Source organism: Archocentrus centrarchus, chromosome 22, assembly GCF_007364275.1.
Source record: "Archocentrus centrarchus isolate MPI-CPG fArcCen1 chromosome 22, fArcCen1, whole genome shotgun sequence".
NCBI classification, from domain to species: domain Eukaryota; kingdom Metazoa; phylum Chordata; class Actinopteri; order Cichliformes; family Cichlidae; genus Archocentrus; species Archocentrus centrarchus.
The window spans coordinates 18,035,456-18,059,271 of NC_044367.1; the positions used below are offsets into that span (position 1 = coordinate 18,035,456).

Consider the following 23,816-nt stretch of genomic DNA (forward strand, 5'->3'; position numbering starts at 1 on the left):
AGGACCACTTCTACAGCTTGATGTTTCCAGCACACCCTCATTACACACCTGGGCACCCCAAGCCTGTCCAGCATCCTCTCCTTTTTGTCCCGTTGCTCTCAGTGTTCAAATTAATATTATGAAAGGAATTGAGATTTTGGCTGTCACAGAGCATTCAAGTGGGCAAATACAGCAATTCAGTTTATGCATTATCCCTCTGACCATGATCATGACTGAGCATAAACAGACTTTTTCACCTACTATTTGGTGATTATTTGAAAATTACTAATGACACATTGGGTATTAAGTGGATTATATTTTTAGAAATCACCATCAATGTTGCTGAGAGAGCATCCTGTCTATGGAAATTATTTCTCTGCTCTCAACACACTGAAAGTAACATGGGACACAAAGAGAGGAAGAATAATGATTGGATTTACATGAATTATTATTATATTAACTGAATACAGGAAAATATATCAGAAATGTAATTCTTTTAAACATCTGGATTGAAATGATTCGTTGGTCAGTATGTATATATTTTACTTTGTTAGATCAACAACACTAATATATTCTAACTTTTATTATTGTTCTTTTGTAATTACAGTGGTATGCAAAAGTTTGGGCACCCCTGATAATTTTCATGATTTTCCTTTATAAATCATTGGTTGTTTAGATCAGCAATTTCAGTTAAATATATCATATAGCAGATGAGCACAGTGATATTTGAGAAGTGAAATGAAGTTTATAGGATTTACAGAAAGTGTGCAATAATTATTTAAACAAAATTAGGCAGGTGCATAAGTTTGGGCACCCTTGTCATTTTATTGATTTGAATACCTTTTATCACTAATTATTGGAGCACAAAATTTGTTTTGTAAGCTCATTGACCCTTGACCTACATACACAGGTGAATCCAACTATGAGAAAGGGTTAAGGTGGCCAACTGCAAGTGTTTCTCCTCTTTGCATCTTCTCTGAAGAGTGGCAACATGGGAGCCTTAAAACAACTCTCAAATGACCTGAAAACAAAGATTGTTCAACATCATGGTTTAGGGGAGGGAACCAAAAAGCTCTCTCAGAGATTTCAGCTGTCAGTTTCCATTGTGAGGAACATAGAGAGGAAATGGAAGACCACAGGCACAGTTCTAGTTAAGGCCCGAAGTGGCAGGCCAAGAAAAATCTCAGATAGGCAGAGGCAAAGGATGGTGAGAACAGTCATAGTCAACCCACAGACCAGCTCCAAAGACCTACAGTATCATCCTGCTGCAGATGGTGTCACTGTGCATTGTTCAACTATTCAGCGCACTTTGCACAAGGAGAGGCTGTATGGGAGAGTAATGCAGAAGAAGCCTTTTCTGTGCACATGCCACAAACAGTCACTTGAGGTATGCTAAAGCACATTTGGACAAGCCAGCTTCATTTTGGAATAAGGTGCTGTGGACTGATGAAACTAAAGCTGAGTTATTTGGACATAACAAGGGGCGGTATGCATGGCGGAAAAAGAACACAGCATTCTAAGACAAACACTTGCTACCCACAGTAAAATTTGGTTGCGGTTCCATCATGCTGTGGGGCTGTGGGGCCAGTGCAGCTACAACAAGTACAACATTCTGGAACGGCCATCTCAGTCCCCAGACCTGAATATTATTGAAAATCTGTGGTGTGATTTAAAGCGAGCTGTCCATTCTCAGAAACCATCAAAGAGAAGAATGGTCCAAAATACCTTCAAGCAGAATCCAGACTCTCATTGGAAGCTATAGGAAGCAGGTGTTATTTAGAGGCTGTTATTTCTGCAAAAGGAGGATCTACTAAATATTGATGTAAATTTTCTGTTGGGATGCCTAATTTTGCTTAAATAATTATTGCACGCTTTCTGTAAATCCTATAAACTTCATTTCACTTCTCAAGTATCACTGTGTTCTTCTGCTATATGACATATTTAACTGAAACTGCTGATCTGAACAACCAGTGATTTATAAAGGAAAATGGGCTGAGGTCGCAGGGATGTGGATAAGGGTTTGTTTATATGTTGGAGGGGGCATGGTGGAGGCTGTTGACCCTAGGTCCGGGCCTCCGGACGGGGGGGGGCTTGGCAGGGGAGTTGACCTTGTCCTGGTGCTGGATCGGGGGGGTTCGGTGTGGTTGCGTGGCTCAGGTTTGTCTGCTTGTTTACATTTCGTGCAGGGCTGAGGTGGTGTTGTGTGGGGCTGTTGTCTTGCAATTGCAGCATGCTGTATGGGGACGGGGGGTGCAGTGGGGTGCTTGAGGTAGGGGAGGTGTGCTGGGCTCGCACTGAGGGAGGTGAATTCTGGCTGGCTTTTCGGGGCTGGGGCCCTCCTGCGGGGCTCCCACCGTGGATGGGAGATCTGTGGCATCTGTGTTTGGGGCAGGTGGTTGGGGGTGGTCCTTAAGGGGGACCTCAGGGCTTGCGGGGGTGGGGGTGGGGGTATCTGCGGGGCTGAAATTGGGGCTTGTGAGGGGTGGGGCTGTTTCACCCTGAGGTTGCTTTGGGGAGCACTAGGGTGGGGAGGGGAGGGGCTGTGCCAGCGGAGACGAGTGAGCCAGGATACTGTGGAGGCAAGCGAGCTTCCTCGGCTAGCAGTTCATGATAGTGTTCATGATAAGATGGAATAATTAGCCTTGGTCGCCAGGATACCAGTTCGCACAGGTCACAATATGGGCAGAGCATCTGTACACATAACATCTCCAGGAGATGATTTAGATACACAGCCATCCAAGGCCGTCTGGATACAATTGTATCCCTATCTTACAGACCTTACAGTTTTTCTGGTTACCTCTCAATGGCAAAAATCCAATGATCCAAATTTTTTTGGTTCTACTCTGCTGAGCAGAAACAGACACTCAAATACTCCTCCAGATCTAATTCATTTGATTCAGCTCGACTGAGTCTCTACTGAGTCTGAATGAGTTCGTACAGCTTCTGCATCCCTCACAGGCAGCCTTACTAAGGCCCAAACAGCTGCCCAGGTATCCCCAAGTCCAGTCAGGAGAAATCCTGGTATCAATATATGCCACTTCCACAATTGACAGTACAGCCAGGCACGTTATCTTCCATCCTCCAAGGGAATCCATAACGTAGCTAGCCGGGTGTGTCAGTTGGACCAGAGGAGAGAGGGTTCTTCTCCCAATCTCCTCGTGATGAGACTTTGATCATCAATAGTGTTGAGAGACCAGCTGACCGGATCCATAATTTAATTCCAGTTCGGGGATGTGTGAAGAGACGCTCTAAGCAGTGAAAAGCAACAGCAGGGTAGATAACAAGAGGGAGGGAGGGAGAAAGGAAAAGAAAGCTTCCGTCTCCACTGAGGGCAGGAAGAAGCTTCTTTTTAAATATGTAACAAAGGTGGGAAACCACAATAGTAAAGAAAATTAAGACTTCTTTGTTTGTTTTTATGATTCACTATTTGAATGGCATGTAATGCAAATTTTACATTTAACAGCAAAAAAAAGTTATTCATTTTTAATATCTAAACAGCCATCTTCGTTCTTGATTACCTCCACAAAATGTGAATAGAACATGACATGGTATAATCACAATTCTTTTCCAGCATTCTCACAAAGTAAATTAATATATCAGTGTGAATCTGTAGCTGAGGTTACTGTCAGCTCTGTGTTCAGTGCTCTACTTTCATCCTCTTCAGCAGCTGCAGTCAGTTCCTGCTCTAAGAGCTCTCTGCAGTCTGACTGAAGGAGGTTTTTGTATTACTACAAATCACTGTGTGAACACATCAGCACTGTTTATTACATGGATACTCTTACAGTAGTAAACTGCTGCATCTTCGGTCTGAGCTCTACTGATGGTCAAAGAGAAGTCAGAGCTGCTTCCACTGCCACTAAATCGATCTGGTGTTCCTGAATATCTTATGCTCACATGTCTAATTAGGAGCTTTGTAGTCTGTCCAGATTTCTGTTGATACCAGGACATACACTGACCATCCCTACAGCTAGCCACAGCTTGACTGGTCCGGCAGGTCAGAGTGACAGAGGATCCAGGAGTAGATGTCACTACTGGAGGTTGAGTCACAGTCACCTGACTGCTGCATCCTGCACACAACAACAAATCATTCATTTATCAGCAGAAATAAATGCACATCATGTTTGAAATGTTGCTGAGTGAATAAACCTGTGAAACAGCAGCAGGTCAGCGTCCAGATGAGGATGGTGATGAGAGTCATGGTGTTGTGTTTCTGCTGTGCTGACTGACAGATGAGTCCTGCAGAGTTGAACTCGCAGGACTATAAACCTTCTCAGTTCACTGGAGGATCAGCTGATGATGCAAAGCCTCCTCTCTATGGAAATGATTTCTCTGCTCTCAGCACCCCGAAGGCAACACAGAACACAAAAACAGAAGAAATGATTTTTAATATCTGAATGAAAATGACGCGCTGTTTGGTATGTTTTCTTTTTACTTTATGGTATCAACAAGCACATACCTTTACTGCTGTTTTAAGTATAATATAAAAATTCAGGATTTTGAAAATATGCATTTTGGAGTATTTTAATTGTGTCAAAGTACTTTTTTTTATATGTATAAAATTCTTTCATATGGAAATGAATCTTTTCTTTCAATTCTTAATCCTTAAAGATAAAATTATAATGATTTAAAATCAAACCATTTTAGTGATGTTTTACTTGAGGAAAAAGTTCATTTTCAGCATTTAGATGCTCGTTCAGAGTGCAGGAGGGTTTTGTATGGCCACTCAATGAGTTTGCATCACTGTGGTGGACTTTTGGTGGAGGAACCAAACTCATCGTTGACTGTAAGTACCAGAAATTTTTACTTTGGCAATACTTGGTGTTTAGAAAGCATCTTTTTTAAAATACTGAACAGAATTTTGGTCAAATTCATTGATTACTATTGATGATTTTTATTATTAATTTAATCTCACAGTCTTAGAAGGAACTTTACAAGAATTCAGTCTTTTAAAGAGTTGAATTTACTGTTTTTAGTGTTCTTTTGTTTTTTGTTTTTGTCTCTTTAAACATTTTCCAGTTAAAATATTTATAAACTAACATTTGGAGACAGGGAAGTTGTAACTCTCAAAATATAACACTTTGATTTAGAATTTTAGAATTTTTGATTTATTGAATTATGTGCTGTGGATTTCTGTTAGAAATAAAAAATAGTTTTATCAGTGTATTCAGATCACTTCTGTGTTAATGGATGACTGAGTTTATATGCAGCTTAAAGGAAGTGAAAGAAACAGATGTGAAGTCTTAACTGTATTTATATATGTGTTCTTGAGCTGTCAGTTTAAATAAAATCATCACAGGGATGAGTTATTAACTATGGCATATTATAAAAGTGAAGGTTTTCCCAATAAAACCTTTTCAGATGATTGTACCAGCCTTCATTCTTACTATTTTATCTTTTCCCTCCCTCTCTCTCTCTCTCCTGCAGTGGGTGTAGTGCGACTTACTCTGAATGTCCTCCCTCCATCCAAAGAAGAGGAGAAGCAGAACAGTGCCACTCTGGTGTGTCTGGCCAGTGGGAGCTTCCCTTCAAATTGGAAGCTGGGCTGGAAGGTGGGGGGCACCAGCACATCCTCCGGAGTGTCACACAGCCCGAAGGTCCTGGGGACAGATGGCCACTATGGTTGGAGCAGCACCCTGAGCCTCTCTGCAGACCAGTGGAGGAAGGCAGGCTCAGTGACCTGTGAGGCCAGTCTGAGTGGACAGTGTCCCGTCACTCAAACCCTGGACCCTGAAAGCTGCTCGTAGAGCTTCAGCAACACTTCCTGTCTGCAAATGTGTTTTATAGTTTGATGAAGTTACACTTTTAGTCTGTTGTGATATTCCTGCAAACATTTAACTCTCTATTCTATTCAGGCAGTCTGATCCATATTGGGCTTTAACACCACGCTGTAAAAAACAGAAAGTCTGCATCACAAAATAAAATCACAGCTTATGAAAAATCACTTTTGTTTTATCCTTTTTACATTACGGTATTACATATAAATGCTTGATCAAATACTATATTTCTATCACAATTATAGTTTTTTTTTTCAAATCAGTGATGCACACTGAACAAAGAAACTTACAGCCTTATATAGGCTTTAACATCCGGTACACATTTTGTCACACCTAGACTGGTTTCCACCAGTTTTTGGAGGGGCTCAGAGACCCCCAATAACTACCTTTCCTTTTTTGGTAAAGATAAACAATGTAGATGAGCTCCCAAACTGAGAGGGCCCTTGCTGGAATTTTCCTACACCTTTAGGAGACAACATACATGCAGTTTCACATAGGCATTTCAGACACTACATTGACTTAAGAGGTCATATTTCTCATATCTTCTTTGTTCGTCTCTCGCAACTCCAAGTATTCCCACTTCTACTCTCTTCCTGTCCTGTGACCTTGAATGGGATTGGTTATCTCCCAAATGTTGCTGAAGCAACATAAATTTGCAAACGTTTGTATGTCTTTTCTCCTATTTTCACAGATATATTGAACTACTTCCAACATATAATTCAACACAAGAAATAATTAACATGTTCTATACCATGTTAATGGTATAGAACATGTTAATTATTTCTTAATTACATTTCACCCAACATTAATTTCTCATTTTGAGCAATACTAAAACTACATTGCTGGTCAATTAATTTTAACCGTTTAACTTAAATGCTATTTATTAAGCTATTAACTTAATTATTCAAACATAGATTACTGCTGTTATATCACCACTTTAATAAAAAAGATTTTACTGCATTTCAAAACATAGATAAGTGATGTGTGTTATTGTTTTGTTAACATGTTTATGAAAAAGATTTGTGTACAGCAATTTATAAGGCTTCAACACACCATTCTTCATTCAAATGACGAAGTAATTTAATTATTCAAGTGAAGGTGACTTTACACAGAAATGTAGAAAATAAAAGGCCATATTTTTTAGCACAAATGAAAAAAGAACATAAAATTTATTTTTAGTCAGAAAATCATATTCAAATATGCATGCAGGCAACTTCTGACTTGTTTCCATGGATTAAGCCTGAATGTAACACTAGCTTCAGGATGAAATAAATCATTAATATTACTCAATGAAAGAAATTATCTAAATGTTAGTGTTTTACTCAGTGTAAAAGAGGAACACACCTGCTGCTCTGATCAATGAGAATTTTTTGTTTGTAGAGGAAACAAAAGTTTTGAGGGTGAGAGAACAACATTGCTCTAAAAAGGTGACAGCAACAACTTATAGAGTGATAGATATTGCTCAGCAGCTGATGTGAGTGTGCGTATTAACTGTAACTATCATGTTGATTTGTGATGTTTTTGTTCATACAGCTTGCTGTTATCAATTTTGTTCAAATCTGTTTGGTCTTCTGTTGTAATGAGTGGGAAGCTAATGACTTCAACTTAATTTTAAATGAGTTTTTTTTAATGATGATCAACTATGTAAATGGTGTGTAATGTGAATGTTATATTTAACAAAGCAAACATAATACGTTCATTTGTTCATGTCTGAACAGCCAACTTCTCAATTGTTGTCATGAAAAGTGAACAGAGTATAATTTGCTATAATAAGAATTATTTGAAAATCCTATTTTTCACCTAAAGTTAATTCATATATTAGTGTAAATAAATATTTAGTGCTTGGTGAGGTTACTGTCAGCTCAGTGTTCAGTGGTCTGTGTCAGAGTCTCTTCCTGTTCAGCTGCTGCAGTCAGTTCCTGCTGTAACAGCTCAACATCTCTGCAGTCTGACTGAGGGAGGTTTTTGTATGAGTACAAATCACTGTGTGAACACCCAAGCACTGTTTATTTGATGGAGACTCTGACAGTAGTAAACTGCTGCATCTTCAGTCTGAGCTCCACTGATGGTCAAAGAGAAGTCAGAGCTGCTTCCACTGCCACTAAATCGATCTGGTGTTCCTGAATGTCTTACGCTCACTTGTTTTATTAGGAGCTTTGGAGTCTGTCCAGATTTCTGTTGATACCAGTGCATACACTGACGATTATCACCACAGTTGGAATGTACAGCAGGGTTGGTCCTACAGGTCAGAGTGACAGTGGATCCAGGAGTAAATGTCACTACTGGAGGTTGAGTCACAGTCACCTGACTGCTGCATCCTGCACACAAAAGCAAAACATTCATTTATCAGCAAAAATAAATAAGAGAGAAAAAACAGCACATCATGTTTGAAATGTCGCTGAGTGAATGAACCTGTGAAAAAGCAGCAGGTCAGAGTCCAGATGAGGATGGTGATGAGAGTCATGGTGGTTTCTGCTGTGTTGACTGACAGATCTGAGTCCTGCAGAGTTGAACTTACAGGACTATAAACCTTCTGAGTTCACTGGAGGATCAGCTGATGATGCAAAGCCTCCTCTCTATGGAAATGATCTCTCTGCTCTCAGCACACATGATGCTTTCAGTGTGCTGAGAGCACACTGAAAGCATCATGTGACGCAAAGTCAGGAGGAATACATTTGGATTAATGCCATTAATGAATTTCATGGAGTAGAGGAAAATATATGATAAATATAATTAAGCATATTTAACATCTGGTTTTAGTGTTTGAGCTGACAGTTTAAAATAAGAAAATCATCTCATGGATGAGTTTTTAAATGTGAAACATTTTAAGAAGAAAGTGAAAGTTTTGTCAATAATCACTGTCAATGAAACTTTTTCAGATGTTTGTACCAGCCTTCATTCTTAGTACTTTATCTTTTCACTTCCTCACTCTCTCTCCTCCAGTGGGTGTAGTGCAATCCATGCTAACCATCCTCCCTCCATCCAAAGAAGAGGAGAAGCAGAACAGTGCCACTCTGGTGTGTCTGGCCAGTGGGGGTTTCCCCTCAAATTGGAAGCTGGGCTGGAAGGTGGGGAACAGCAGCACATCCTCAGGAGTGTCACACAGCCTGGAGGTCCAGGGGACAGATGGCCACTACAGCTGGAGCAGCACCCTGAGCATCTCTGGAGACCAGTGGAGGGAGGCGGGCTCAGTGACCTGTGAGGCCAGTCTGAGTGGACAGAGCCCCGTCACTCAAACCCTGGACCCTGACTGCTGCTCAGAGTAGAGCTTCAGCAACACTTCCTGTCTGCAAATGTGTTTTATAGTTTGATGAAGTTACACTTTTAGTCTGTTGTGATATTCCTGCAAACATTTTACTCTCTATTCTTGTGCGTGCATGTTTCATCAGGCATTCTGATCCAAATTGGGCTTTAACACCACGCTGTAAAAAACAGAAAGTCTGCATCACAAAATAAAATCACAGCTTATGAAAAATCACTTTTGTTTTATCCTTTTTACATTACGGTATTACATATAAATGCTTGATCAAATACTATATTTCTATCACAATTATAGTTTTTTTTTTCAAATCAAGTGATTGTTAGATTCCATTTCCATTTTGAATCCATAGATTTTTGTTTATGAATCATAGCATTTTTCTTTAGTAATTTGTTAGAATCGAGACCAGTTTATTATTTTATACAGCTAAATATAAAATATGGAAATACTTTAATCATCTGTTTCTATCACTGGTTCTATTCCAATAACAGACCTGCTTATAATCTGTATAAATAAGCTGTATGTACTTTTCAGTTTTGTTTAGCTTCATTGTGTCTGTGCTTGATGACTATTGTGTTTAGTGGACCAATTATTGTCATCACAGTCCAACACGCTGCATCTGCAGACTGATGGGTTTTTGTACAGCTATGAATCACTGTGTGAACATGCCATCACCATGGTAGTCATAATTGCAGCCCAATGGCAGAAAAGTCATTCAAATCTTTATTCATCCAGAAAACTGTCAAATTCAAATCAAAGTAAAGGAATTTGTAACAGTTTATTTTAAAAACTGAAAAAAATTCTTCTGTAACAGATTATTATTTTACTTTTAGTTGACTTCACAGGAATTAATATTGTTCATAATGAAGGGTAAAATCCTTTATTGACTTATAGAAGAATGCATGTCAGTCATTATTCTATCAAATTTGCAATCCATCCTTGCATGGCCAGGTCCCAGTTTATGTAGCACAACTGTTATGACCTTACTGCAGCAGCCACCCTCGTTTTTTTTTTTTAATCTTTTCTCTTTTGTTTAAGTATGCAGGGCCTAAACTTCCAGTTATGTGACTGAGTTAGTGATTTGTTTTAACCATGCTTTTAGAAGTTTACATTTTCTCAAACATTTTTACATCTGCAGCAGAAACCCACAGCTGCAACAATGCAAACAGTAACTGAGTTAAGTTTTTGTACTACTTTGTATCACTGTGCCTACATGTGTTCCCACAAATTAGCAGTCACCTGCATAATCATCAACCGCTTATTGTCAGAGTGAACTCAGGCTCAGAACCACTCCTTTACTGGCTGTACAGCTCAGAAACACCGTCTGTCCCAAAGCAGCAGCCTTAAATACATGAAACTGAGTCACAGGTGGACTGGCATGTCATCCTAGAAATTTAAAAATATGTTTGTTTTTTTTATTAAAGTTTGACATAAAGACAAATGTACAAAAGCACACATCGCCTTCAGCTTTATTTGTTCAAAACCAACTTTACAGTTTAACAGAGAACAGGTCATAAGAGAATCACATCACTCCTGACCTTAAAGCCTGAGCGCCAGTGTGATCAGCAGTGGAGTCCATAACATAGCAATTGAAACAACTTGCATATTCACACAAGTACCTGTGCTTGTGTGATGAGGGAAGAAGTGTTTCAGATACAAAGTGAAATTAATTCTCTTGCACAATGTCACTCTTAGTATTACTCTTCTTTACCTACATTTTTATATTTTATTTATTTTGTTTTCATCACAGTTGTTTAAGTACAGTTTTGCACTCTGTGCCTGAGGCATTTCTACTCTCACTTTGTTTATTTATTGTAGATTGTCCTGTTTTCTTGCTGCTGTAACATAATTTCCCTTGAGGGATCAATAAAGTATCTATCTATCTATCTATCTATCTATCTATCTATCTATCTATCTATCTATCTATCTATCTATCTATCTATCTATCTATCTACAGTATCTATCTATCTATCTATCTATCTATCTATCTATCTATCTATCTATCTATCTATCTATCTATCTATCTATCTATCTGTCTATCTGTCTATCTATCTATCTATCTATGTGTCTATCTATCTATCTATCTATCTATCTGTCTATCTATCTATGACTACAACTCATACTTTAACTGTTCACATTCACACGGCTCTTTATTTTATACAGTTATTCACTTTTGAAATAATGGGTTCTTTTACCTTCAATGACTGTACCAGGTAATTACCACATATTCAGTGACTCTGCAACTACTTTGACTCTTTTTTAAAACACTCTTAAATCTTTTGAACTAAATTATGGTAGAAGTCTACTTAAGAGTGCGTGTTTCTCATATCTTCCTTGTTCATCTCTCGCAACTCCAGGTATTCCCACTTCTACTCTCTTCCTTTCTTGTGACCTTAAACGCAATTGGTTATTTCCCAAATGTGCTAAAACAACATAAATTCACAAACTTTTGTATGTCTTTTCTCCTATTTTCACAGACATATTGAACTATTTCCAACATATAATTCAACACAAGAAATAATTAACATGTTCTATACCATGTTATGTGAAACTTAATCACATTTTACCCAACATTCATTTCTCTTATTGAGTAATACCAAAACTACATTGCTGGTCAATGAATTTTAACCCTTCAACTTCAATGCTATTAACTCATTTATTCAAACATATATTCCCATGAATATATTTCAACAGGATTAAAATTATGTAAGAACAGGAAATTCTTGTTCTTGGGTAAGAAGTGAGTTACCTGATCGCTGTGGCAAGCAATGCAGAGGACCCCAATGCAGGACGCCCAAGGAAGAAGTAAAACTTGAACTCAGTTTTATTTGTGTGAGTGCAGAACAGAAGGCAGGTCTGGACGGGAGCCAGCAGTACAAATGTCCACTCACTAGCAAAACTTGACTTGACTAACCAAAAATGTGAACAAAAGCACAAACTTGAACTCAGAACATGAGGCACATAGCAGAAACAGAAGCCAATGACAGGGACAAGGACATGACAATAAGCAGAGGAAACAGGGCTTAAATAAAGACAGAAACAAGAACATGTAGAAGACACTACACACCGGGAAACACAGGGACAGCAGAAATTAAAACATAACCAATAACACAACAAAAGAAGCACAGAAAGGGTAAACACAATTCAAAAACTAAGCACAAACAAAAAACACTGGGTCATAAGGACCCAGGACCATGACAATATCATTCTTTTCAAGTTTTGCTTTTGACTTTTGGGCTTTTGTGTCATTAACCTTTATTGAAATTTATAAATGTCATCATTACAGCTGGTTCCGTATTAATAAATGACAGAGTTCATGTTATTTATGAAACTTTTTCGATTATCTAATAAAGTTATTGAAATGCACAATCATTTCAAATCAAATCAAATCCAAATCAAATCAAGGTTTATTTGTCACATACCTGGTCATACACAGTACAACTGGCAGTGAAATGCTTTTATGACTGCTCCGCCACCCTGATTACAAAACTACAGAATAGTTAAAAAATATATTATACAGAAATAGAATGTATTTAAAAAGTATAAGTATATAAAAAATATAAAAAGTATATATAATTAAAAAGAACAAATTAAAAATAACAAATTAAACAAATTAACAAACTAAATTAAGTAAACCTTATAATTAAAAAGAACAAATTAAATTAAGTAAACAAAATTAACAATATAATTACAAGGGGCAATTTAGAGTGAACCAGTGCGTAAAGCGACAGCAGTGCAGATGCTACATAATTCTATACAGTGTGATAATAATAAATATACAAGTACTAATCTATACATATACATACTAGGGCTGGGACTTTAACGCGTTAATTTCGATTAATTAATTACGGGGAAATTAACGCGTTAAAAATTTTAACGCATTTTAATCGCACTTTGCACCGTGGAACATTTCTCAGTGCACGAGTTCCCGGCATACAGATTATATCGACGCACAATGTCCAAATTAGGGGCCGAATCCTGCGAAGGACCCGGCCCACGTCTTTCGCAGCCCACGAACACCACAAAGGCCGGAAGTGAGCAGCTAGCCTTCATATCAGCTGCCGTCACCTCTGCGTAGCTCATGTCGCCTAGCAACCGTGAGTGCGAAGCACAGATGTGTGAAAGCAGCTGGTTAAACGGAGAATGAACTTTTTCTCCTTTTTGTGGTTTAATTTTAAGTCTTTAATTCAAAATAAGCTGTTAAAACAAGCATAACACATTTCAACATCAAGGAATACAGCTGAGAGAATGATTAATTTCCAACTATAACAAGTGAGACATTAATGTTGAATAAAACTATCCAGTTACAGTATGATGCTTAACTTTAATTTCAGGTGTTTGCTTATCACAGGAGCACTTCCACCCTTCGTTGGTCTGTGTAGTAGACTGGTGGGAAAATAAACAAAATTTTGAAGTTTAAGCTTATGTATATTGATTCATTCATCAACTAAACTTAAATTAATATTTCTCATGTCAAATATTGAAATGCGATTAAAATGCGATTAATTTCGATTAATTAATTACAAAGCTTGTAATTAATTCGATTAATTTTTTTAATCGAGTCCCACCCCTAATACATACATATACACATAAAAACAGTATACATGCATATACTTATATACACATACATTATGTCCACATATATACATATATATACATATACATACATATATACACATACGTATACATATAAGTCTGACGTTGTGTAAATTAGTCCTAAATGCTATGTTCGTTGAGGAATCGAATAGCTTGTGGGAAAAAGCTTCTTCTCATCCTCTCTGTTTTGGCTTGTAGAGTACGAAACAGCTTCCCAGATCGTAACAGAGAAAACAGTCCGTTACTGGGATGACTGGGGTCCTTTAATATCCTCCTGGCCCTTGTCCAGCACCGTTTCCTGTATATGGACTGCAGGTCAGGAAGCTCAGTCCGGATTATGCGCTCAGCTGAATGTACCACCCTTTGTACTGTAGAGCCTGCCCATCCTGCTTGGTGCTGTTTCCGAACCATGTTGTGATGTTTCCCGTAATGATCGATTCAATGGTGCAGGTGTAGAAGTTATGAAGCACCTTGGATGGTAGTTTGAAGTCCCTTAAGCGTCTAAGGTGTTAAAGACGCTGACGGGCTTTCTTTACCAATGCAGTGGTGTGGCAAGACCATGACAGGTCCTCAGAGATGTGAACTCCAAGGTACTTGAAATTGTCTACTCTTTCCACTGCGGTGCCACTGATCATAACGGGGTGATAGTTCCTCTCCTGCTTTATGCTGAATTTGATATGATGTTTTTGAAAAGGAACTGCTGTTACATCACAACTTTAATGAAAAAGATTTTACTGCATTTCAAAACATAGATAAATGATGTGTGTTATTGTTTTGTTAACATGTTTATGAAAAAGATTTGTGTACAGCAATTTATAAGGCTTCAACACACCATTCTTCATTCAAATGACCAGTTCATTTAATTATTCAAGTGAAGGTGACTTTACATAGAAATGTAGAAAATAAAAAGGCCATATTTTTATTACAAATGAAAAAAGAACATAAAATTTATTTTTAGTCAGAAAATCATATTCAAATATGATATAGGCAAATTCTGACTCATTTCCGGAGATTAAGCCTGAATGTAACACTAGCTTCAGGATGAAATACATCACTAATATTACTCAATGAGAGAAATTATCTAAATGTTAGTGTTTTACTCAGTGTAAAAGAGGAACACACCTGCTGCTCTGATCAATGAGAATTTTTTGTTTGTAGAGGAAACAAAAGTTTTGAGGGTGAGAGAACAACATTGCTCTAAAAAGGTGACGGCAACAACTTATAGAGTGATAGATATTGCTCAGCAGCTGATGTGAGTGTGCGTATTAACTGTAACTAACATGTTGATTTGTGATGTTTTTGTTCATACAGATTGCTGTTATCAATTTTGTTCAAATCTGTTTGGTCTTCTGTTATAATGAGGGGAAGCTAATTACTTCAAATTAAATTTAAAAGAGTTTTTTTTTTAAATGATGATCAACTATGTAAATGGTGTGTAATGTGAATGTTTTATTTAATAAAGCAAACATAATACACTCATTTGTTCATGTCTGAACAGCCAACTTCTCAATTATTGTCGTGAAAAGTGAACAGAGTACAATTTGCCATAATTTAAAAATCCTATTTTTCACCTAAAGTTAATTCATATATTAGTGTAAATAAATATTTAGTGCTTGGTGAGGTTACTGTCAGCTCTGTGTTCAGAGGTCTGTGTCAGAGTCTCTTCCTGTTCAGCAGCTGCAGTCGGTTCCTGCTGTAACAGCTCAACATCTCTGCAGTCTGACTGAGGGAGGTTTTTGTACAACTACAAATCACTGTGTGAACACCCAAGCACTGTGGTAACTCTGACAGTAGTAAACTGCTGCATCTTCAGTCTGAGCTCCACTGATGGTCAAAGAGAAGTCAGAGCTGCTTCCACTGCCACTAAATCGATCTGGTGTTCCTGAAAGTCTTACGCTCACTTGTTTTATTAGGAGCTTTGGAGTCTGTCCAGATTTCTGTTGATACCAGGACATACACTGACGATTATCACCACAGTTGGAATATACAGCTTGGCTGGTCCTACAGGTCAGAGTGACAGTGGATCCAGGAGTAAATGTCACTACTGCAGGTTGAGTCACAGTCACCTGACTGCTGCATCCTGCACACAAAAACAAATTGTTCATTTATCAGCAGAAATAAATAAGAGAGAAAAAAACAGCACATCATGTTTGTAATGTCGCTGAGTGAATGAACCTGTGAAACAGCAGCAGGTCAGAGTCCAGATGAGGATGGTGATGAGAGTCATGGTGGTTTCTGCTGTGTTGACTGACAGATCTGAGTCCTGCAGTGTTGAACTCACAGGACTATAAACCTTCTCAGTTCACTGGAGCATCAGCTGATGATGCAAAGCCTCCTCTCTATGGTAATGATTTCTCTGCTCTCAACACACTGAAAGCAACATGGGACACAAAGTCAGGAGGAATATGCTTGGATTAACACTATTAATGATTTTCATGGAGTAGAGGAAAATAAATGATAAATATAATTAAGCATATTTCACATCTGGTTTAAAATTACTCTGGTTGTATATTTACTTTTACTTTTGGTATCAACACATTATACCTTTTTTGCTGTTTTAAGTATATTGTCATATTCTCATAGTGATGCAACTCATCATTTAATTGTTAAAATAAAATGATTTTAAATGAATAAACTTATTTTGGTCTTTTTAGTTAAATCATATTCTGCATTTAATAAAGTGTGAACTGTGACACTTCAACTTGAACAAAAGTTCATTTTCAGTGTTGAGAGGCTCATTCAGAGTGCAGGAAGTTTTTGTACGGCCATTTAATGAGTTTGTATCAACTCATTGTTGACTGTAAATACCCAAAATCTTTACTTTGGCAATACTTGGTGTTTAGAAAGCAATTTTTTAAAATACTGAACAGATTTTTGATCAAATTGATTACTATTGATAATTTTTTATTATTAATTTAATCTCACACTCTGAGTTTTTTAAACAACGGAATTTACTGAAAACGATTGTTTTTTTTTTTTCTTTTTCATTTTTGCTTATTTAAATATCCTCCAGTTAAAATATATTAAACTAAGGTTTCGTGATATTGAACATAATGGTGGCCCTGACCCCATCAGGTTGCTCCCCGGGCGCTTTCTGGCTACCTCCTGCTCCATGTTGTGCTCTGTGTGCAACATACTCCATGCGTGATGGGTTAAGAGACTGAATTTCACTGCATGTATGTGATAAAGCTCTTTCTTCTATCAAAATATAAAAGATTGATTTTGAATTTGTTTTTAGCTATGAATTTTAAAAACAGTGATTATTAAATTATGTGTTGTGGACTTCTCAAAGAAACATACAAAATTTATTAGTATATTCAACTCACTTTTGTGTGCATGGTTCAATTACTTTACATGTAGCTTAAAGGAAGTGAAAATGTGTTACATGAGTGTTTGAGCTGTCAGTTTAAAATAAGAAAATTATCTCATGGATGAGTTATTAAATGTGAAACATTTGAAGAAGAAATTAAAAGTTTTGTCAATAATCACTGTCAGTGAAACTTCTTCAGATGATTGTACCAGCCTTCATTTTTACTATTTTATCTTTTCCCTCCCTCTCTCCTCCAGTGGGTGTAGTACAACCCACTCTAATCGTCCTCCATCCATCCAAAGAGGAGAAGCAGAGCAGTGCCAATCTGGTGTGTCTGGCCAGTGGGGGCTTCCCCTCAAATTGGAAGCTGGGCTGGAAGATGGAGGGCACCAGCACGTCCTCAGGAGTGTCACACAGCCTGGAGGTCCTGGGGACAAACGGCCACTACAGCTGGAGCAGCACCCTGAGCCTCTCTGCAGACCAGTGGAGGAAGGCGGGCTCAGTGACCTGTGAGGCCAGTCTGAGCGGACAGAGCCCTGTCACTCAAACACTGGACCCTGACAACTTTTCAGAGTAGAGCTTCAGCAACACTTCCTGTCTGCAAATGTGTTTTATAGTTTGTTGAAGTTACACATTTAGTCTGTTGTGATATTCCTGCAAACATTTTACTCTCTATTCTTGTCCATGCAGATTTCATCAGGCAGTCTGATCCTTATTGTGATTTAAAGCCATGCTGTAAGAAAAGAAAAGCCTATATCACAAAATAAAATCACAGCCAATGAAAAATCACTTGTTTTTTTTGTTTTTTTTATTCTTTTTACATTACTGTATCACATATAAATTCTTGTATTGACAATAAACCATCTCAGTTCTATTAGCTGATAATGCACAGCCTTCTTTCTATGGAAATTATTTTTCTGTTCTCAACACACTGAAAGCAACGTGGGACACAAAGTGAGGAAGAATAATGATTGGATTTACATGAATTATTATTACATTATTATGATCCTAACTGAATACGAGAAACTATAAAAGAACTGTGATTCTTTTTAACATCTGAATTGAAATGACTCTTTGGTTTGTATGTATATATTTTACTTTGTTAGATCAACAAACACTAATATATTCTACATTTTATTATTGTACATTTGTAATTGAGGATTTTGCACTTTTTTCATGAGTTTAAATGTTTTAAAGTGATTTTTAAATGACCATATTGCAACTGCAACTTTTAAGATGAAATCAATTTTTGTGTCTCAGTTTTAAAAACTTACATTGAAAATGATGAAAATTGTCTTAAATTGTGGGATAAATCAAAGCTATTTGAATGCAAACAGTTTTATCTGACTGATAACTTGTAAACATTTCAGTTTTACCTGGAAAAAACTTTATTTTCAGTGTTTAGATGCTTCTTCAGAGTGCAGGAGGTTTTTGTACGGCCACTCAATGAGTTTGTATCACTGTGGTGGACTTTTGGTGGAGGAACCAAACTCATCATTCATTGTAAGTATCTAAATCTTTTTATTACTGCAACATATTGTATAATTATTATTTAAAATTCATCTTCAGAATATAATTAGACAAGAATTGATTTCGGGTGTTTCATATGATGTGGATATTTGTTGGAGTTTGGTCATTGTGGCTGACACTGAAAATCTGGCATTAAATACATTTTAAAAAATGATTCATATATAGTTATGTACGAGTTTTTGTTTAGCTCTAATTTAACAGTTGAGTTCATTTATCGTTAGTTAAATGTGGTGAAAAGGAAGTGAAACAAACAGATGACAAAGTCCAGCTGTGTATTCTTTCCATCAAGACTAAAACCATAGCAACAAAACATTTACTCTAAATTATTATGATGTTTACACAGATTTACAGTTTCAATTTAATGTAAATGTGAAAATAGAATTTTGTAACATTTATTAAAGTCTTATGTTTTCCCATTTACAACCATCTCTCCTCTGTCTGATGACAGTTTCATGTGCACAGTTATTCACAGTGCTGTTAACCTTGGATCATAACTGTCTCACGTTCAGCTGTCTGATACTGAAAATATAATATGTGGAATCTGACTGACATTTGGGATATAACATTTTATGTTGTTGACTAAATTAATTGGTTTTCACATAGATGCACTTTAACGGTTGAGTTTACAGTTCGTTAGTCTGATGTGGTGAAAAGGAAGTGAAACAAACAGATGACAAACTTTAACTTTTCCTGTACACGTTTCATTTTTATCATCAGCAGAATAAATGTGTCAGGACATTTACTGTTTAGTTATACTTTGTTAGGGCCTTATATCCTCCCATTTCTCACGTCGTCTTTCTGATCACAGTATCATCACACAGTTAATCCACAGTGCTGTGCCATGTTCTGTATCATAACTGTCTCATGTTCAGCTCTCTGTCCTACAGTGGAAGTTAATCTGCTCCTCGTGTTTCTCTGCTCTCCCCTCCAGCTGGCCCCATGGTCAGACCCTCAGTCTCTCTGCTTCAACCCTCCTCTAAGCAGCTCTCTGGGGGCTCAGCCACACTGGCCTGCCTGCTGACCAGCTACTCTCCTCAGGGAGCTGAGGTGATATGGGAGGTGGATGACACACAGGTGACAGAGGGAATCCTGATCAGCTCAGAGGAGGAGAAGAGTGGACGCTACAGCAGCAGCAGCACCCTGATGCTGAGCCGGGAGAGCTGTATGAATGGAGATCTGTACTCCTGCAAGGTCAACCATCATGAGCACACACAGTCCCGATCCCTCCATAGGAGCCAGTGTGCAGGGTAGAAAGGCTGCTGAAGCTCAGGATGGGAGCTTAGCGTGAGAGAGCAGTACGTGCATCCCTGCTGCTCTGATCAATCAGTTTTATACTTACAGAAGAAAGTAGAGCTTTCTGTGTGAGAATAACACTGCTGTAAAGTGTTTATAACAATGACTTAGAGAGACATGAGTAAATTTGCAGCTAGATTTGAGTGTGCTTATCAATGATTGATTTTTGTGTCAATAAAGTTTGCACTGATCCATATTACTCAGCCTCTAGTCTTTTTTTTTTAAATATATATATTAAAAAAAAAATAGTAGCTAAATAGTTATAATGGAACCATCATTAACCTATTTGTCCAGCAGGTGAAAGATCTTTGATTTAAGACAGGGTTGTGTCAGGAAGGGCTTCCGGCCTGAAAATCTGTGGCAAATCAAATATGTGGTGTGAATACAGAATTGGCTGAATGAAACTTCAGGTCTCTCATTTTATTTTATTTTATTTTATTTTATTTTTAATTGTGAGGAGGAAGTCAATAAAGAGTTTAATAACCCCAAATCGTACTCTTGCTGAAGAATGGATGACTTTGCCTTGATCAAGTAAATTAAACCGAAACTACACAAAAGTCTAAAAAATAAAAGTTCATCTGGTTTTAGCATGGTTAAATATACAATAAAAAATAAATTTTTAGTGGAAGAAATCATGTTCATATCTATCTATCTTTTTTTTTTCTTCATGTAATTAATATTCCAGAAATCAAGCTGAAAGTATCATCCAATAATTTGGAGCTTATAATGCACACTTAACTCTCTAGACTATAATTCGCTTTTCACATCCTCCCCATCCTCCAAAGTCCTCGGTTAGTCAGACCCTTTCCTGCCTCCCTTCACAGGCTTCCAGTAAAATGTGGAATTCATCTTAAAGCCTTTCTTGGTCAGGGCCCTGTTTATACAGCAAAACTACTATGATGTTATTACTGCAGTCAGTCTCTTCAATTATCTGAAGTGTTTCTCGTTAACTATTTTGAGAATGTACCACCTAAACTTTCATTCAGGTTGACAGAGTCACTGGTTTATTTAGATATCTGTTGATTCTGTTGAGGGTTGACTTTTTCTAATATTTGAAGCATTTTGTTTCATTTATCCTGGTAATGTACCGACTTAATTTAGACATTTGTTGTCACCTCTAGACTACGTGTACGTAAGTAATTTTGTATGTATGTGTTGTATGTTGCGATGTGTGAGCATTTTTTTAATAGGTGGATTTTATTCTAAATGTGAAGCACCTTATAACTTTGTGTTTTAAAATGTACTTCAGAAATAATATTGTTTTTATATTACCCATTTATGTACATTAAATTAGTAGCGATACACAATGCAGTGACAACAATAATATACTATAGATTCTAAATAGTGTCACTTCATTTAAAATCTTCATAATAAGTGAACTGGAATGAATAAATGTTTTAGTTCCACCTCTGACAGAGAACTGAATGAACCACTCATCCATTTCAGAGTCTGCAGCAGAAACTCACAGTTGCAACACAGCAAACAGTAACTCACAGAGGATTTTGTACGACTCTGTATCACTGTGTGAACACAGGTCCTTCATGCACTCCCATACAGTAGTAAACTCCCACATCATCAGCCTGAACTCCACTGATTGTAAGAGTGAAATCAGGTTCAGATCCACTGCTGTTGAAATGACTCGGAGTACCAGATTCAGGTTTGCTGCTTTGGTAAAACAGCAGTTTGGGAGGCTGTCCAGGTTTCTGTAGATACCAGCTGAGATCATTATCAACTCCTTCACTGGCTGTACAGCTCAGAGAGACCGTCTGCCCCAAAGAAACAGCCTTAAATGCAGGAGACTGAGTCACAGATGGTCTGGCATCTGATCCTAGGAATTAAAAAATGTTATTTTATTAAAATGACAGCATGATGTAAAGTACAATGGAGCAAAGAGCAGGTCACACTAGAAACACACACTCCTCACCTTGAAGTTTGAGCATTAGTGTGATCAGCAGTGAAGTCAGTAACATCATCATTATGATAAATCTCACTGTCAGAGACTCAGCTCAGATGTTCCTTGTTGGTTCTTCTTAAACTGTTTTAGGAGCAGTGAAGCACAGCAATCATTCAAAACACAACCTGCTTAGTCAAGCAAATACCTGTGTGTGTGTGTGTGTGTGTGTGTGTGTGTGTGTGTGTGTGTGTGTGTGTGTGTGTGTGTGTGTGTGTGTGTGTGCGTATGTTTATAATACCTTGTGGGGACAATTTTCCTGACATATACTACGTTGTGGGGACCAATTGCTCCTTGTGGGGACTGGAACCTTGTCCCCACAAGGGGAAACCCTGTTTTTGGGTCAGGGGTCAGAGTTAGGGCTAAGGTATGAATTGAGTTTAGGTTAGGGTTAGGGTTAGGTATGTGATGGTTAGGGTTAGGAAAAGGGTAAAGGTAAGGTTTAGGCTGTAGAAATGAATGGAAGTCAATGGAAATTCCCCACAAAGATAGCAAAACACACTTGTGTGTGTGTGTGCACGTGTGTGTGCGCGCGTGTGTGTGTGTTTAAACAGGACATTAAACAGGATTCTGGAATAACTGAAATCTGAAATGAATTCAGATTCATTAGATTTTAATCGTAGCCACTCCAGGTTCTTACCTGATTTATTTGGTTTTGGCAGGTAAAAAAATGTTAAATGTTTAGTTAAAAAAATGTCATGATTTATTTGAGAAAAGGCCAGTGTTCACTGATAAATGTAATTAAAAAACAAAACAAAACTATCCTTTTTAGCTTCATGTCTTATAAAGACTGCTACAACACTAGCACACACTTTGGTTAGTTTAAAATTTACAACTTTGATAAGAGAGCAAAACCTATTATTACCTAAAACTTGTTTTTTTGCTTCTTCAGATTTTATACTTTATTTAAATGTAAAAGACAGTTACAACTGCAACAATGAGCTTTAAAGCTACCTGTGGGTGGATTTGATTACTTTTGGACAAAGGTGAGAAAACTGTCTGAGTGTTTTGACTTTTTACACATTTCTTTTCTCACAGACCGGTCACTTCAGCTCCATCAGTAAATAAACATAAAAAATTAAAATAAAAATAAAAACTACATATTCTTCTTATGCCTTCACGACAATTATGGATTGACATTTTTGCGGAAAGAAAGCCAAAATTGGCATAGAAATTAAAGCTGTTGAAAATATTTAGTGTTTGGTGAGGTTTCTGCCAGCTCTGTGTTAGGTGGTCTGTGTCAGAGTCTCTTCCTTTTCAGCAGCTGCAGTCAGTTCCTGCTGTAACAACTCAGTGTTTCTGCAGGGCTGGGGGGAGGTTTTTGTACGACTACAAATCACTGTGTGAACACCCAAGCACTGTTTATTTCATGAGCACTCTGGCAGTAGTAAACTGCTGCATCGTCATTCTGAACTGTACTGATGGTCATCGCAGCATTCACTCCGTCTCCTCGGCCAGAGAATCGAGAGGAAAACTCACTTGTAGGATTTTTACCCAGGTTGATCACCAACTTTGGAGCTTCTTCAGATTTCTGCTGATACCAGTATACTCTACTATCTCCATCTGACCAAACACGAACAGCAGGGTTTGTCTTACAGGTCAGAGTGACAGTGGATCCAGGAGTAAATGTCACTACTGGAGGTTGAGTCACAGTCACCTGACTGCTGCATCCTGCACACAAAAACAAATCATTCATTTATCAGCAGAAATAAATGAGAGAAAAAGCAGCACATCATGTCTGAAATGTTGCTGAGTCAGTGAACCTGTGAAACAGCAGCAGGTCAGAGTCCAGATGAGGATGGTGATGAGAGTCATGGTGGTTTCTGCTGTGTTGACTGACAGATCTGAGTCCTGCAGAGTTGAACTCACAGGACTATAAACCTTGTCAGGAGGATCAGCTGATGATGCAAAGCCTCCTCTCTATGGAAATGATTTCTCTGCTCTCAACTCAGCAGGCAATATGAGACACAAAGACCCCCCCCCCCACCCACCCACCCACCCACACACACACACACACAACCTGAAAAGGATAAGCAGAAGAAAATGAAATGGAAGGATGGATACCCTTCTCTTTTAACAATAGAAGAGCAACTGGGGGTTTCATCCATTCTGGGACATATGAAT

At 37.8% G+C, this 23,816-nt stretch overlaps 2 gene segments (V, D, J or C); one reads left to right on the forward strand and one right to left on the reverse strand.

Annotated features, from left to right (window-relative positions):
- Positions 1-19,699, forward strand: part of LOC115772146 (Ig kappa chain V-III region MOPC 63-like) — an 85,511-nt gene extending 65,812 nt beyond the window's left edge. Inside the window, 1 exon segment of the V gene segment in view lies at positions 19,380-19,699. Within this exon segment, the coding sequence occupies positions 19,380-19,699 (320 nt within the window).
- Positions 19,700-23,028: 3,329 nt separating this feature from the next.
- On the reverse strand, positions 23,029-23,567 carry LOC115772738 (immunoglobulin lambda variable 3-25-like). The segment is given in 2 exon segments: positions 23,029-23,363; positions 23,456-23,567. Coding segments are annotated over 2 exon segments (387 nt in total).
- Between the last annotated feature and the right edge of the window lie 249 nt (positions 23,568-23,816).